The sequence below is a fragment of the Corvus hawaiiensis genome, chromosome 31 (assembly GCF_020740725.1).
Source record: "Corvus hawaiiensis isolate bCorHaw1 chromosome 31, bCorHaw1.pri.cur, whole genome shotgun sequence".
Classification (NCBI taxonomy): Eukaryota; Metazoa; Chordata; class Aves; order Passeriformes; family Corvidae; genus Corvus; species Corvus hawaiiensis.
In genome coordinates this window covers 342,178-356,247 of record NC_063243.1, presented here as the reverse complement: position 1 = coordinate 356,247, position 14,070 = coordinate 342,178, and the positions used below count along the sequence as shown (strand labels likewise).

General features: G+C 61.3%; 1 protein-coding gene across 1 annotated transcript; it reads left to right on the top strand.

Moving 5' to 3' along the window:
* Positions 1-5,025: 5,025 nt before the first annotated feature.
* LOC125318700 (serine/threonine-protein kinase pim-1-like) lies at positions 5,026-7,898 on the top strand. The gene is made up of 6 exons (XM_048289643.1): positions 5,026-5,042; positions 5,712-5,958; positions 6,076-6,126; positions 6,332-6,698; positions 7,367-7,543; positions 7,792-7,898. Exons 1-6 carry the CDS (start codon positions 5,026-5,028, stop codon positions 7,896-7,898), a joined length of 966 nt encoding a protein of 321 aa, XP_048145600.1.
* Positions 7,899-14,070: the final 6,172 nt, after the last annotated feature.

Sequence of the window (14,070 nt, the reverse complement as noted above, 5' to 3'; positions counted from 1 at the left end):
CCGTGGGAGGATCGGCGTTGGATGATCCCCAGTGACCCCCGTGGGGCAGAGCCCTGGTGACCCCCGTTCCGGGTGATCCCCGCTGGGTGGGGGGAAGGTGTTGGAGAGATTTCTTTGCCTTCTCCTTGTGCTGCTGGGATTTGGTTGGGAATAAATTCCCTCCCTGTGCCCAGGCTGGGTCTGTTGTGCCCGTGCCGGTGCTCGGGGCGGGATCTCTCTCAGCTCCTGGGCTTTTCCTTGTATTTCCTGTCCCTGTGCTGGTCGGGAACACCCCGCTCGTCTCCGCCGCTCCAAGCCGCTTTCCCGGCTCCGGCTGCCGCCGCCGCCCGGCCCCGGCGCGGTCCCGCGGGGTCGCCGCTCGAGGCGCAGCTGGAGGGGCTCGATCCGGGCCGCGCCCCGCCCGTCCCTCGCTGCGGCTCCTTCAGTGACGCGGGGCGGCCGAGAGCCCTCGGGCCGGCTCCAGAAGACCCCAGAACTGCCCCCGGCTGCGGCTCTTTCGGTGACGCGGGGCGGCCGAAAGCCCCCGGTGCTGCCCCGACGGTCCCTCGGTGCGGCTCTTTCAGTCACGGGCAGCGGCCACTCCCGGTGCGGGGTTTGTGTTATTTTTTTATTCTATTCTCTAGTGTTTAGTCCATTCCCACCTCCCATGCCAAGCCCCTCTAGTGCGGCTTTTTCACCACCGTCACCTCTCGCTGCTCTCTCGGTGCAGCTCTTCAGTGACACGGAGCTGCGGAGATCCCCGGGTGAGGCTCTTTTCTTGTATTTTATTTCATTCTCTCTATTTTTTTGTTTTTCTATTCACACCTCTCTCCCTCCTCGGCGCTGCCCTTCTGGCCACACCCGACAGCGCCCGTCCCGCCGTGCGGCTCTTCAGTGACACCGGGCGCCGCGGACATCCCGGTGCAGTTTTTTATTCTATTTTACTCCATTCTCTGGATTTTATTCTACTCACCCTCCGCCCGTCCCTCGGTGCAGCTCCTTCAGACGCGGGCGGGACAGACGCCTCTCGCTGCGGCTCTTTGATTGTATTTTATTCTCTTCTCTGTATTTCCTTTGGTTCCCAGCTCGCCCGTCCCGCGGAGCGGCTCCTTCAGGGGCCCGGGGCGGCACAAACCCCTCAGGGCGGCTCCAGCAGAGCCCCGCCCGCCGCCGCTCCCCGAGGCCTCCCCGCTGCTCCCCGGCCATCGGACACCGCAGGCCGACCCGGCCCCTTCTTCCCCTTCTTCCTCTTCTTCCTCTTCCTCCTCCTCCTGCCGGGATTCAGCCCCCGCCGCCGCCCGGCTCCTTCTGCCGCTCCTGCCCGGCACGAAGCGGCGGTGCCGCTGACGGGGCCGGAGCGCGGCTGCCCCGCGACTGCCCCGCGCCTCAGGGCCGGGCCGGGGAGTGACCGCACGGCTGGGGAGGGACCCCCGCTGGACACGACAAGGATTCCTGTCCCTCAGGGGGAAGCACGAACTCACCGAAACTCCCATCCCTTCTCCGTGCGCCGCTGGCCACAGGAGGGAGGGAAACGGGGATTGCGCTGGAGTTTTACATTCAATCCTTACAAAGCAGAGTCCCAGACGGAGCTCCGCTTTCAGCTTCCAACGAGGGAATCCAACGGGAGCGCTGGCGCTTCTGTAACCTCAAGCTCTTCCTTGATACTCGACACTTTAGTCCTGGCCATAGGAAGCCCTTCAGCAGCAATGTCTCTCCCAGCCACTGGTTTCTGGCTCACACCCAGCTCGGAGTTTGGACAAGAAACCCAAAGTCCCAGGAGAAGCAGCTCTGCTGTTACTTTCTTTTTTCAGAGTTCTCTTTTATTATATTTTAGATATCATCTATATTTTACAGGGGTTTTTTCTTTTTCTAAAATCTCGTGTTTATTCTCTCTTTGCCCCCTCCAGCCCTTGTCCCCCTCCCGGAGGTTTGTGGGGCGCTGCTGCCCCTCAGCCCTTCCTGCCCCGGCACCCGCGGCCGCTCCGGTGCCCTCAGGCCCCGGCTCGAAGCGAAACCACAAAACCCTCTGGAAAGAAAGCCGGTCTGGGCGAAAACCCTGCAGGGGGGATTGAATCCCAGGGACAGCGATTGCTGAGAGTTGGAGATTCCAAATGCTCCAAGGGGCCCGAGGGAACCGCGCTGTGGCCTCGGGGCCTCCCTGGGGCACCGCGGGGACCCCCAAACAGATCGACTCTTCCCGCCCCCAAAATCCACAGCTTTGGGTCAGCTGAGGAAAAGAGCTGGAAAAAGGGGCTGGAAAGGGGCTGGAGCCCGAGGGGACCCCTCAGCCATGGCCCGGAGCAGCCGCAGGAAAATGCCCCGGAAAGCAAGGAAATGGATGGAAGTAATGAGGAATTTTTGAACTCTTCCTGCTGCTGTTTCCAGAAGGTCCCGGCCGAGTCCTGCCGGGAGGAGCCGGGGGCGGGGAGGGGCCTCAGGGCTTAATTGGGGAGAAAAGTTGAATTGGGGCAAGGAAACTTTAATGGTGGGGAGAAAATGTGAACGGAGGGGATTTGAATGGGAGGGGATGATTTGAACTGGGCAGAGAAAATGAAGTGGGGGAGGAGCCCCCCAGCCCTCGGCTGTGCCCCGAAGGTGCTGCCAGCGGTTCCCCTGCTCCCACCCCCCGGGCTGGGGGCATGGAGCTGCCGCTGCTCCCCGGGAATGCCACGGGATAAAAACTCCACTCAAGCTTTTATGTTCCCAGTCACTCCCAATAAGATCCCACTTGCCCCCAACATGGTCCCAGTTGTTCCCAGTCGTGCTCTGTATGGTTCCTTTCACTCTCAGTCCCTCCCAGTAGGAGTCAGGTACGGCCCCAGTCACTTCCAGTATGAACCCAGCCACTCCCAGTCAGTCCCTCTATGATGCCTTTTGTCCCATCATGGTCCCAGTTGCTCTAAGCATGATCCCACTATGAGTCCAGTCACCCCCAGTATGATTCCCAGTAACTTCCCTGTATGAGTCTGGTTTGATTCCTGTAACCCCAGTATGATCCCAGTCACTCCCAGATCCTCCCAGAACTATGCCAGTCACTCCAACATGACCCTGTCACTCCCAGTATGATCCCAGTATGACCCCAGTATGGGCCAGCTGCTCCCAGGATGATCCCCGTTGCCCCCTGTGTCTTTCCAATTGCGCCCTTTCACCACCACTGTGGTTCCAGTCACTCCCAGTACAATCCCAGTCATTCCCAGTATGATGCAAATCACTCCCAGTATAACCCAGCAGCACCCATTGGTCCTCAGCATGTTCCCAGTAGCCCTCAGTGTGGTCCCAATATATCCCAGTATAATCCCTGGTGCTCCAAATCTGGTCCTGCCCAGTCCCAGTCCTGGTCCCAGTGTATCCTCCTGTCCCATTCCGTCCCAGTCCATTCCGGTCCCTTCCCGGCAGCCACCGCTGTTTCCCAGATCCTTCTTCCCCCCACCCCAAAGCTGCTCCCCCGCCCCCCAAGATGCTGACGGGGATCGGGGGCTTCGTGTTGGGCTTCGTCTTCCTGGCGCTGGGGCTCGGCTTCTACCTGCGCAAGCAGGTGACGGGAGGGGCCGGGGGTCGTGTCCCCCCTCCCCCGGAGCTCTGTGCTCCCCCAGGGCCCCCCAGCCCGGTGTCACCCCCTTTGCTCTGCCCACAGAGCTCCTGAGCCGCCGGCGGCCGCAGCCCCTCCCCGTGGCCTCGGGCCCGGCCGGGACCCCCCGCTCCGTCCCCGCGCTGATTTTGGGGGGTCGTGTGTCCCCCCAGCCCCGCTGTCACTCTGCGCCTGCCCGGCTGCTCCCAGTGTTCCCAGGAAGGCTTCCCAGTTCGCCCCGGTCCCGTTTATTGGGGAACAGTGGGAAGGGACTATGGGGGATCCCGCGGGGGGACCGAGAGTGGAGGAGGCAGAACCGACCCCAGGATGGATCGGGAATGGGGACCCCTGTGTGTCACCCCTGTGTCGCCCCCCCCGGGGGGTCCTTGGGAGGCACCTCAACCCCAAATCGGCACCCAGCGAACCCCAAAGGCGCAGAGACCCCCCCCTAAGCCGCCCCACAGCCCCCAAGGACCAACCAAAATTGCCCGTGAGTATCAGATAATCAGAGAAGGCGCTGAACAACCTTCAGGCAATCAGAGCGCGCGGCGCTGGTGACTCACCAGTTGCCAGGCAGACCCGCAGCGCCCAGCGCTCCCCACCCGGACCCCACCTGCGCCCCCCCAGCGCCCCCCGCCAGGGGAATTTGGGGAGGGGGCGCGTGGGGGGCTCCCAGGCCGGGCCCACAGCCCCGCCCTGCCCGAGCCCGACCTGCCCCGGCTCCATCCCGGCTCCTCCCGCGGGATGCGACCGCGCTGGGAAAACGGGGGGCCAAAGGTGGGCGCTGGGCCCGGGGGGAGCAGGAGAAGGGATGGGGGAGGAGGAGGAGGAGAAGGAGAAGGAGAAGGAGGCATCTTTTAATGATATTTTATTGAGTCTCATTTTTTAGAGACCAGGATCAATTCTCCCTGGGCGTCAGGGCGAGTCCCTCAGGGCTGTGGGGCCCTGCTGCCGGCTCACCCCGTGCCAGCCCAGCGCCAGCGCTCAGCGGGGCTTTGGCTTCCCGTGCCCTTTCCCGTGTCCCCAGCCCAGCGTCACCACCCCCGTGTCCCCAGGTCGCGCCCCACCCCTCCTCTCCTCCCCCTTTGTCGAGACACGGAGGATGAGAATTTCCCCACCATCCACCCCAGAGGTTCCCCCGAGGCCATTTCCTCTCGTCCTTTCCCTTGGGAGCAGAGCCCCAGCCCTCCTGGCTGCCCCCTCCTGTCAGGGACTTGGAGAGAGCCAGCTCCCCCCTGAGCCTCCTTTCCTCCAGGCTCAGCCCCCTCAGATCCCTCAGCTGCCCCTCAGAAGTCCTCCAGACCCTTCCCCAGCTCCATTCCCATCTCTGGACATGCTCCAGCCCCTCCCTGTCTTTCTTGAAGTTTGAAGGCCAATCGCTGCCCTGTCGCTGCAGGTGCCAAAACCCCAGGGAGACTCCTTGGAAATGGGGGTAGAGAGGAGCCCTTCAAAGGGAAACGGGTGCAAAAATGCTCCCAATGGCCGAGCGGGTTTGGTGTGGCTGCGGGAGGAAGAGATGCTCCGGGACTCCGCCTCGGCCCCGGAGCGGAGCGGCCCGTGCTGCCCCGGGGCGCGCGGGGCTCGGCCGTGGGGCGCGCGGGGGGAACGGACACACGGGCACCGGACACACGGTCACGCGGACAAACGCTCCCAGCGCTTCAGCGGCAGCAGCAGCAGCAGCGGCAGCAGCAGCACAAGAGCAGCAGAAGAGCAGCGAGTCCACGAACCCTCTGCGTCCCTTCTCCTGCTCCTCCTCTCCCTCTCCCAGTGTCTCGCACCCTCTCCCGCTCTCCCTTTCGTTCCCCAACCCCCCCTCCCGCGGCCTCCCTCTCCCCACGCCCGGCCGGGCCATGCCCCCGGCCCGCCCCCGGCCCCGGGCGGGGCTGCCCCCTCCCCGCCCCCGGGCGTCCCGCCGCGGTCCCGCCTCCGCCCGGCTCTCGCCGTCCCGCCTGTGGCGCTGCTGGGCGGGCATCAGTGCCTGGCTCCTGGGCACCATCGCCAGCCCCTGGCTCCGGCTGGCCCGACCCCGACCCCGACCCCGACCCCGACCCCGGCCCCGGCCCCGGCCTCGGCTCCTCCCGGGGCCCGCCGGGGACACAGGCGGCGCGGCCGCTCCCGCCGCCTCCGCAGCGTCTTCCCCGCTCCGAGCTCCGCCGCTCTTGAGCGCGGCCGCCGGCCCCGAGCCGCCGGTGTCCGCTTCAAAAGAGCCAACATGTGGGGATGGCCGGCCCGGGGCGGTTGAGCGGCGCTCGGGGGCCGTTCCTGGCCCCGGGCCGAGCGCTGACGGCCGCGTCTCGCCGGCACGGAAGGCGCAGCAGGGCCTGAAGGAGCGCTACCGGCTGGGTTCGCTGCTGGGGCGCGGCGGCTTCGGCAGCGTCTTGGCGGCGACGCGGCTCTCGGACGGCGCCCCGGTGAGTGGCGGGGCCGGCGGCGGGCGCAGGAGGCGGGGGGCAAAGGAGGAGGAGAAGGAGCACGGGGCTCGGCACGGCGGGCGGCGAGCTCAGCCCGCTGCTCCCCTTGCCTTGCAGGTGGCCATCAAACGGGTGCCACGGAACCGCATCCACCATTGGGGCCGGCTGGTGAGTGAGCGAGGGGCAGCGGGAGAAGCCGGGGCGCCACGGGCGGGGATGAGCCGAGGCCCGGCAGGGTGGAAGCCGCCAGGACGCCTCGAGGGAGAGCGGCCGTGGGGCCAGCGGAGCGCGCAGAGCGTCCCCGGCTGGCTGAGGGCTTGCCGAGCCCCGGCACGGCATCGGCCCCGCTGACGGCATCGTGCTCCTCCCACAGCCCGACGGCACCCGAGCACCACTGGAGATCGTGCTGCTGCACAAGGTGTCCGCTGGCTTCCCCGGCATCGTCCAGCTCCACGAGTGGCTGGAGCTCCCCAGCAACGTGGTGATGGTGCTGGAGCGCCCGGAGCGGTCTCAGGACCTCCTTCACTTCATTCGGGCACGGCGCTTCCTGTGCGAGGAGGTGGCGCGGCACCTGTTCCGCCAGGTGCTGGAGGCCGTGCGGCACTGCACCAGCTGCGGGGTCCTGCACCGGGACATCAAACCGGAGAACATCCTGCTTGACCTGGCCACCGGGCAGGCCAAACTCATTGACTTTGGCTGTGGCACCTACCTGCAAGCCGCAGCCTACACCAGCTTTGCAGGTGAGCCCACGCAGGGGGAGGCTCCTGGTAGAGGCATCTCACAGCCCAACATCTCACGGCCCAACATCTCACAGCCCAAGCCGGCTGTGGCAGGGGGGATTCTCCCTTTTGCTGCCAGTCATGGCAGCCGGAGTCTTCAGCTGAGCTGCTTTTGAGCGGCGCTGGCTGAGGGGCCATCTTCCAGCCCTGCTGGCAGCCTTTGCCAGCCACTCTGCCCAGGACTGGCGCTGGGGCTGGGGCAGCCAGCGCCACAGAAACACCCGTGGCTGGGGGTAGCAGAGAGGGGGGGCCAGAACCTGTGCTCCAGCCCGTTTGGGGTGCAGGCGAGACAGGGCTCGGGCTGCTCTGCTGCCCGTGCTTGCCTTGGCTTAAGAATGGTTTCTGGGGCAGTGCAGGCAGGGAGGATGAAAGCGTGGTTTTTCCCCAGCACCAAGTGGGTTTTTCCTTTGCATGGAATGCTCGGGCCTTGCCAGGGCTTCCGCTGCCCTCTTGCGACACCAGCGGCTTCTTTTCCAACCCCCAGTTTGTACACAAGTCCCAGGTGCTGGCGAGAGGGCAGCGGGTCACGCCGCGTGCCGCTGCTGCGGCCCCCGCACGCCCAGGGATGCTGGGGCGAGGCTCTGGGAGCAGGCAGCGTCCCCCTGAAGAACTCCATCTCTATTCCATAGGAACAGCGTCCTACAGGCCCCCAGAATGGATCCAGTTCGGCTGGTACTACGGCGAGGCAGCGACCATCTGGTCCCTGGGCATCGTGCTGCACCAGATGGTCTGCGGGGAGCATCCTTTCAGGAGGGGCTGGAACAGCACCTGGGGCCGGCTCTCACTCCCACGACGGCTCTCTCCAGGTGGATCCTCGTCTCTGCAGCACGGGGGGAATAGCAGTGCTGGGAGACAGCAGCGGGCTCAGGAGCATCCCACACTGGCAGCTGCTGAGGAGGTGGCAATGTCCTGCTCTCCTCCAAAAGAAAGAATTGATGGCAAAGTTTAGGCACAGCCCTGAGCACACGCAGCACGGCCTGGCCATGGCAAGAGTGGGGCAAAGCGGACAGGAGCCTTCTGCAACTGACTGGCGCTTTCTGCTTTCTCTCTGCAGAGTGCCAGGATCTCATCCGGCGGTGTTTATCCGTGCTCTCCTCGGAAAGGCCCTCATTAGAAGACCTGTCCTGTGATCCTTGGATGCAGGATATTCACGTGCCATAGGAGAAGGGAGAGAGAGCCACACGCACGCTTTGACCCAGGGAGCTGGTAAGTTCCAGCTGCACACGTGCCTTGGCAAGAAGCAGCAAAGAAAGGCAGAGTTTTTGTCCTGCCTGAATCGCTGCGCAGGGCTCCTCAGCTGGGCACGCGCAGCCCTGCTGCTGGAGCTGAGCTGCTCTTCCCAGCACTGGTGGTCCCCATGCCAGCTGCTTTTGCTTGTGCTGCTTCAGCGACAGCCGGGGCCCTGGGCAGAGCACTGACAGCCTGCTCCAGCCCCAGGGAAGAAGGAGCCCCTGGAGAAGCTGTGCCAGGTGCGGCTGCTGCTGCTGGAGACATGGAGGGTGACATCAAGGATGACAAGCTCTTCCTCCACCTGGCAAGCTGAAGATGATGGACTTCAATTGTGGCACCTTCTCCAAAGCCAGGCTCCACAGCGAATTTGCAGAGGAGTCCACACGCAGGGGGATGCTCCCAGATTTGGGCATTGCACAGCCTGGCCGGGAAGCAAAGGTTCCCCCCTTTGCTGGGGCGGATGCAACCAATTCTTCAGTCGGCTGCCAAGCTGCTTTTTGGCAGGGCTGGGGGGATGGGCTGGGCTGGTTTTGAACTGGGAGTCTGCTCCTGGCCCTGCCAACAGCCCCCAGCACCCACCGTGCCCCGTGCTGGGGCTGGGGCTGGGGCAGCCAGCCCGACACAAACAAAGCCCCATGGTGGGAGCAGAGGTTGGACACCAGAAGCTGTGCATGGGCTGCTTTGCTCTGCAGGCAAGGAAGGGCTTGGGCTGCTCCACTGCCCTTGTTTGCTTTGGGCTCAGCATGACTTTTGGGGGCAGTGCAGGGGGAAGGGAGAAAGCGTGGGCTGCCCTGGCCCGTGGGTGGGTTTTTCCCTCACATGTCGGGCTTGGGCCTTCCTCAAGGCCCCAGAAGAGAGAACATTTTTTACCTTTTTCCTTGTTTCCCCTTTAATCTCTTTTCATTGATTTATGGTTTGTTTTTCCAAAGGAAGTGTTCTAGGTGCTGTCTGGTCCGGATGGCGAAGTGCTTGGGAGCAGCTGCGGCGTGGGTGGGACGTGCCCTTGGAGAAGGCTGAGGACAGCGTTTGGGAGCAGCTTTTCTTCTGGCGGCGGGAGGCGTGAGGTGGGTGCCCGTCCTCTTGGCACGGCTGGGATAAGGGCTTTTGGGAGACGGCAGCGAGCGCAGCAGCATCCCGCTCTGGGCAGCTGCTGAGGAGGTGGCTGTGCCACGGCCGGCTGCAGGCTGGGCACGTGTCCTGCCCTCCTGCTCTCCTGCCAGAGGCAGCAATGCTGGGCAGCTTTGGGCAGCGCTCTGAGCACGGCCAGCACGGCCTGGGCACCGCGGGCGGCTGGGACAAGGGGGACGGGAGCCTTCAGCTGACGGGCGCTTTCTGCTTTCTCTCCTTGCAGCCCGGCTCTGTGGATGCTGAGGCTGCTCTGGGCTCCGCCAGGGCTCTGCTGCGGCTCAGCCCCGGGGCCACGAGAAGCCAAAGAAGAAACGCCGTGACTTGCAGCAGAGACGTGCTTGAGCAGCTCGGCAGTGCAGCTCAAGTTTGCAGAGCGTGCACCTGCAGGGGAAAATATGACACCCCCCCAATAACAAACTTGTTCAGTAACTTCTGAAATGAAATCAGTCTGGGATGACCCCCAATGACGTTTTTCAGCTTGCTCAAGCTGAAGCTCAGCCCTTCTCTGAACAGTTCTCTCCCCCACCTGCCTTTTGCTCCACAAGTGCTCCCTCTTTCCCCCAGTGAGTTCCCAGCTCACCGCAGTCCCCATTGCGCTGTAGCCTTCCTTGATGCCCCTGGCCACGAGGAAGAGTGAGCCCCAGGTTTAGGGACTCATGTTGTCACTGGCTGAAGAACAGCCATGTCTCAGAGGTCTGGTGAGATTTGGGTGTCATTCCGAGCTGCTCTCCAGGCCTCAGCTCTGCTCACTGCTGGGTTCCCACTCCCTTTTCCTCGTTCTTCACAGAGCAGGATGAGCTCTGTGAATGCCCTTGACTCTCGCCACTCTTCCCAGCCCAGCCACCCAGCCCAGTCAGGCTTAAGATGGAGCTTCTCTGTCTCCTCTGGCACCCCAGTGCAGTCCCCTCTGTGGGGAGCAGCAGCCCCAGAGCGCAGCACACAGCAGTGCAGGCCGCACCTGGAGCAGCTCCCTGCAGCCATGGCCTGGCTCTTTGTGGCAACCAAATGCTCCCTGTGTGCCGCTGTCCCTGGAGGATGGTCCCAGGGCAGAGCCCAGCCGGGCTCCCACTGCATCCCCTGGAGCCTGGGGCAGACAGCGCTCGCAGAGCTGAGGTTCATGGTGAGCACCCAGAGCTGTGGCTCGCAGTCGGTGTTTGCAAGCGTTGTGATCTCATCTCTTGTGACCTGTGGGGAAAACGAGCTGTGCAGCCAGGCCAGCGCTGCCCCTGTGGGCAGGGACGAGGCTGAAGGCCTTTCCTGTTGCCGAGGAGGCGGCATTAAGCCTTAGCGGGGCCTGGCAGCTGTGGAGCCGGATCTCGCCCGCTGTCCGGGACTCGCTGCCCACCAACCGCCCCCACCCGCCGCACTCCGTTCTGCAGGGACAGAAGGCTCTGGCTGTGCGAGGGTTTCCATCACGTCTGTGTACCCGTGGCTCTGCAACGCACACGGAGAGGGAAAGTGTCAGTCACGGTGCTGGCACACTCCTTCCTTTCCATACAGGACACGTCCCTGCGCACCCCGGGTGCGGATCTATTCAAAGGAGAGGCGTGGATAGAGATTTCCCACAGAGCTCTGACTCTGGCGGAACTCACCTTGGCAGCCAGCAGCCAGGGGATTTGTTTCCCAGCTCTGTGTCAGTCGGTGCCCAAGAGCTGCAGGGAGCAGCATTTAGAAGCAGTTCCCAGATTTCTAGGCAGGCAGTGGAGCTGACAAGCATCCGCGTAACTCGCCGTGTTCATCGGCAGGGGCTGCTGCTTCTTTGGGAATACGGCACAACGGAGACACGAGACTTGGAAAAATCCCAGCTCTCTGTGGATTTGTGCAGGAGGGGGAGCAGCAGAAACACTTGGTGTCTGCTTGTGGGGACACAAGGTGCAAGGAGCGGGGCTGGCAGAGGGTGACCTGGGCTGCTGGCAGCTCAAGTCCCGTGTGTTGCGTCTGCCTGAGGGAAAGTTCACGGGCCTTCCAGGGCTGTGCTTTGCATTGGTAGCTGGACGGGTGCTGAGAACAGAGCGGTGTTCTGGCTGCTGCCCAGCAGCGCTGTCCCTCTGCCATTCCTTCCCCCAGCAGAGGGGATGGGAGTGGGCAGGATCCTGGCAGGGGCACAGCCAGGCCAGCGGACCCAAATCAGCCAAGGGGATGTTCCAACCATATGACTCCAGATCAGATGTATAAAGCAAAGGGAGAGAGGAGGAAGGGCAGGGGGAGCTTTCGTGATTCCTCAACGTTTCCCTCCCGGAGAGACCATTCCATGTGCTGAAGCCCAGCTTGCTGGGAAGTGTCCAAACATCGCTGCTAATGGCAAATAGAGCTTGGCTTTTTTCCTTAGCCTGCGCACATGCAGAATCTTCTTTCTTTCTCTCTTTTCCTCTTTTCTTTTCTTTTCTTTTCTTTTCTTTTCTTTTCTTTTCTTTTCTTTTCTTTTCTTTTCTTTTCTTTTCTTTTCTTTTCTTTTCTTTTCTTTTCTTTTCTTTTTCCTTTTCTTTTCTTTTCTTTTCTTTTCTTTTCTTTTCTTTTCTTTTCTTTTCTTTTCTTTTCTTTTCTTTTCTTTTCTTTTCTTTTCTTTTCTTTTCTTTTCTTTTCTTTTCCTTTTCCTTTTCTTTTCCTTTTCTTTTCTTTTCCTCTTTTCTTTCTCTGTAATAAAACTGCCTGATCTCACCCTGCTGGTTGTTCTCCATCTTATTCTCTGGCCTGGGCCATTGGGAAAGGGACTGATAGAGCCACTTAGTGGGCACCTGGCACCCAGCCGAGGTCAGCCTGCTCCCTCCTGTTTCATGTCAGCAGAGAGTGGCACAGGACAGAGCTGTACGGCTGAAAAACAGGACTCACTTCACACACTCAGCCCTTTGCCTGCACTGGACCCAGCGCAGAACGGAGCAGCCGGGTCTTGCTGACGAAGCACTGATGTCAAGACTCCAATGGCAGAACACCTTCTTTTTCTAATTGAATCTCTCCAGCAGAACAGCAATCACCCACAAACACCCCTGATTCCTCAGAGCCTGCCTGGGCTGCCCTGCACCAAACTTCAGAGGAAGAAATGATCGCGTTTCCGCACCCTTTCACTCACCGTGATGCGCCATCGGGATGCTGCTGTTGCCTTTGCCTTGTGAGTTGGAGATCACGGCTGCTGTTGTGCCCTTCTGGCTGCTGCCTGAAGTTCTTCAGCCAAACTGCAATTGCCTCTTTCAGTCAGGGCTACCCACCGTGCTTTCATGGCACTGAAGTCAGTCTTTTTGTCACAGGCGTAAGGATCAGCACACACTGGAATGCCCACCAGCCACTGAGCACGAAGGCGAGGAGAATGAAAGCCATACATGCCCCATTGCCAGCGCTCAAACACAGTCCTGTTGCTGCTGCTCTTGAAATAGAACCAGCTGACAGAGGCCAGCACAGCAATTGCCTCTGGAGCGTGGAATGAAATTAAAAAATCCAGCAGGACAAAGAGAAACCAGAACTTCTCGACTCGCTTCCTTGCTTCTTCCCAGCAGCAGGAGACGTGCACATCCAGAGGCATTTTCCGCTGCTGCTGAGCACAGCGAGAGCACAGCCTGCTGCCCGGTGCCAGCGGGAGCCTGAGCCCAGCCCGGGGAGCTCCCGCAGCGTCGGCAGCTCAGCGGACGCGGTGCCAGGGCCGCAGCCCCGGGGACACGGCCGCCGATTGCGGGGCAGCGGCGCAGGTGGAATGTCCTGCGGCCCAGACTTCCTGCTGCTGCCACACAGCGCCCATCCTTCCCCCCTCCTCCTCTCCCGGCACGGCACAAATTCCACCTGGCGGGAGGCTTCCCCAGAGGGTGCTCGGGCGCCCCGCTCCCCTTTCCACCCGAGTGTTGCTGCGGAGGAATCTTTCACGCAGTTCTGTGAGCCCGGGCTTCTCACCTCGTGCTGAAGCTGGGATGCAAATGGCCTTGTGAAGAAAGTCAAAAGCCAAGGGAAAGGATTAGTATTCTTAGAGAAAATTACCCTTCTTCCAGGCAAGGCTGACCAAGTCATTTCCTGCATTTCTCCTTTGGTTACAACTGGCCCTCTCCCACCAGCTCTGGGAAAAAATATGTTTCCAATCTAAGTCTATCTGTAACGCTTCTATCTTTGCAGCCTGATCTACCTGCTTGTTGTTGCGATGTTCCTCATTAGCCCTACTCTTGGGGACATGAGCATCTACATGGGGGACTTTCACAACCAGCTTCTTACTCAGGCAGCGATGTCTTTCCACTCTTCAGCAGCCCAGATTGGTTTTCCCCTACGCTGCCAATTCGCTTTTTCCCACTTTTCCAGCCATCCCCACAGAGCATTGGCTACCGTCCATGAATCAGTGCAGAGGTAGAGCTTTGGCCACTTCTCTCTTTCAGCTATGTCCAGGGCTAGTTGAACAGCTTTGAGTTCAGCAAGTTGGCTTGATCCACCTTCTCCTTCAGTAGCTTCTGCAACCCGTCATGTGGGACTCCATACAGCTGTTGTCCACTTTCGTTTCATCCCTACGATTCAACAAGAACCGTCAGTGAAAAGAGCGCAGCGTGTGTCTTCTGATGGCAGCTGGCTGTACAGTGGAGCTTTTTCAGCACGTGTCACTTATTCTTCTTCATCAGCAAGACCAAAGTTTTCACTTTCAGGCCAATTTGTGATTATTTCCAAAATCCCAGTTTTCCGATACAGGCGTGCTGTGTGATGAGAGCAATCCATTTGCTCCATGTGGCATTGGTGGCATGGTGGGTAGAGGGAACCTTTGCTTTGAACATCCACCCCAGCACCGGTAGTCGGGGTGCCAGGAGGAGTTGTGCTTCAGTGCCGATTACCTCAGAGGCAGCTTGGATTCCTTCATAGGCGGCCAAGATTTCCTTCTCTGTTGGGGTGTAGTTGGCTTCAGACCCTCTGTAGCTTCGGCTCCAGAATCCCAGTGGTCAACCTCGAGTCTCATCAGGCACCTTCTGCCAGGGGCTCCAGGACAGCCCATTGCTCCCGGCGGCAGAGTAGAGCACGT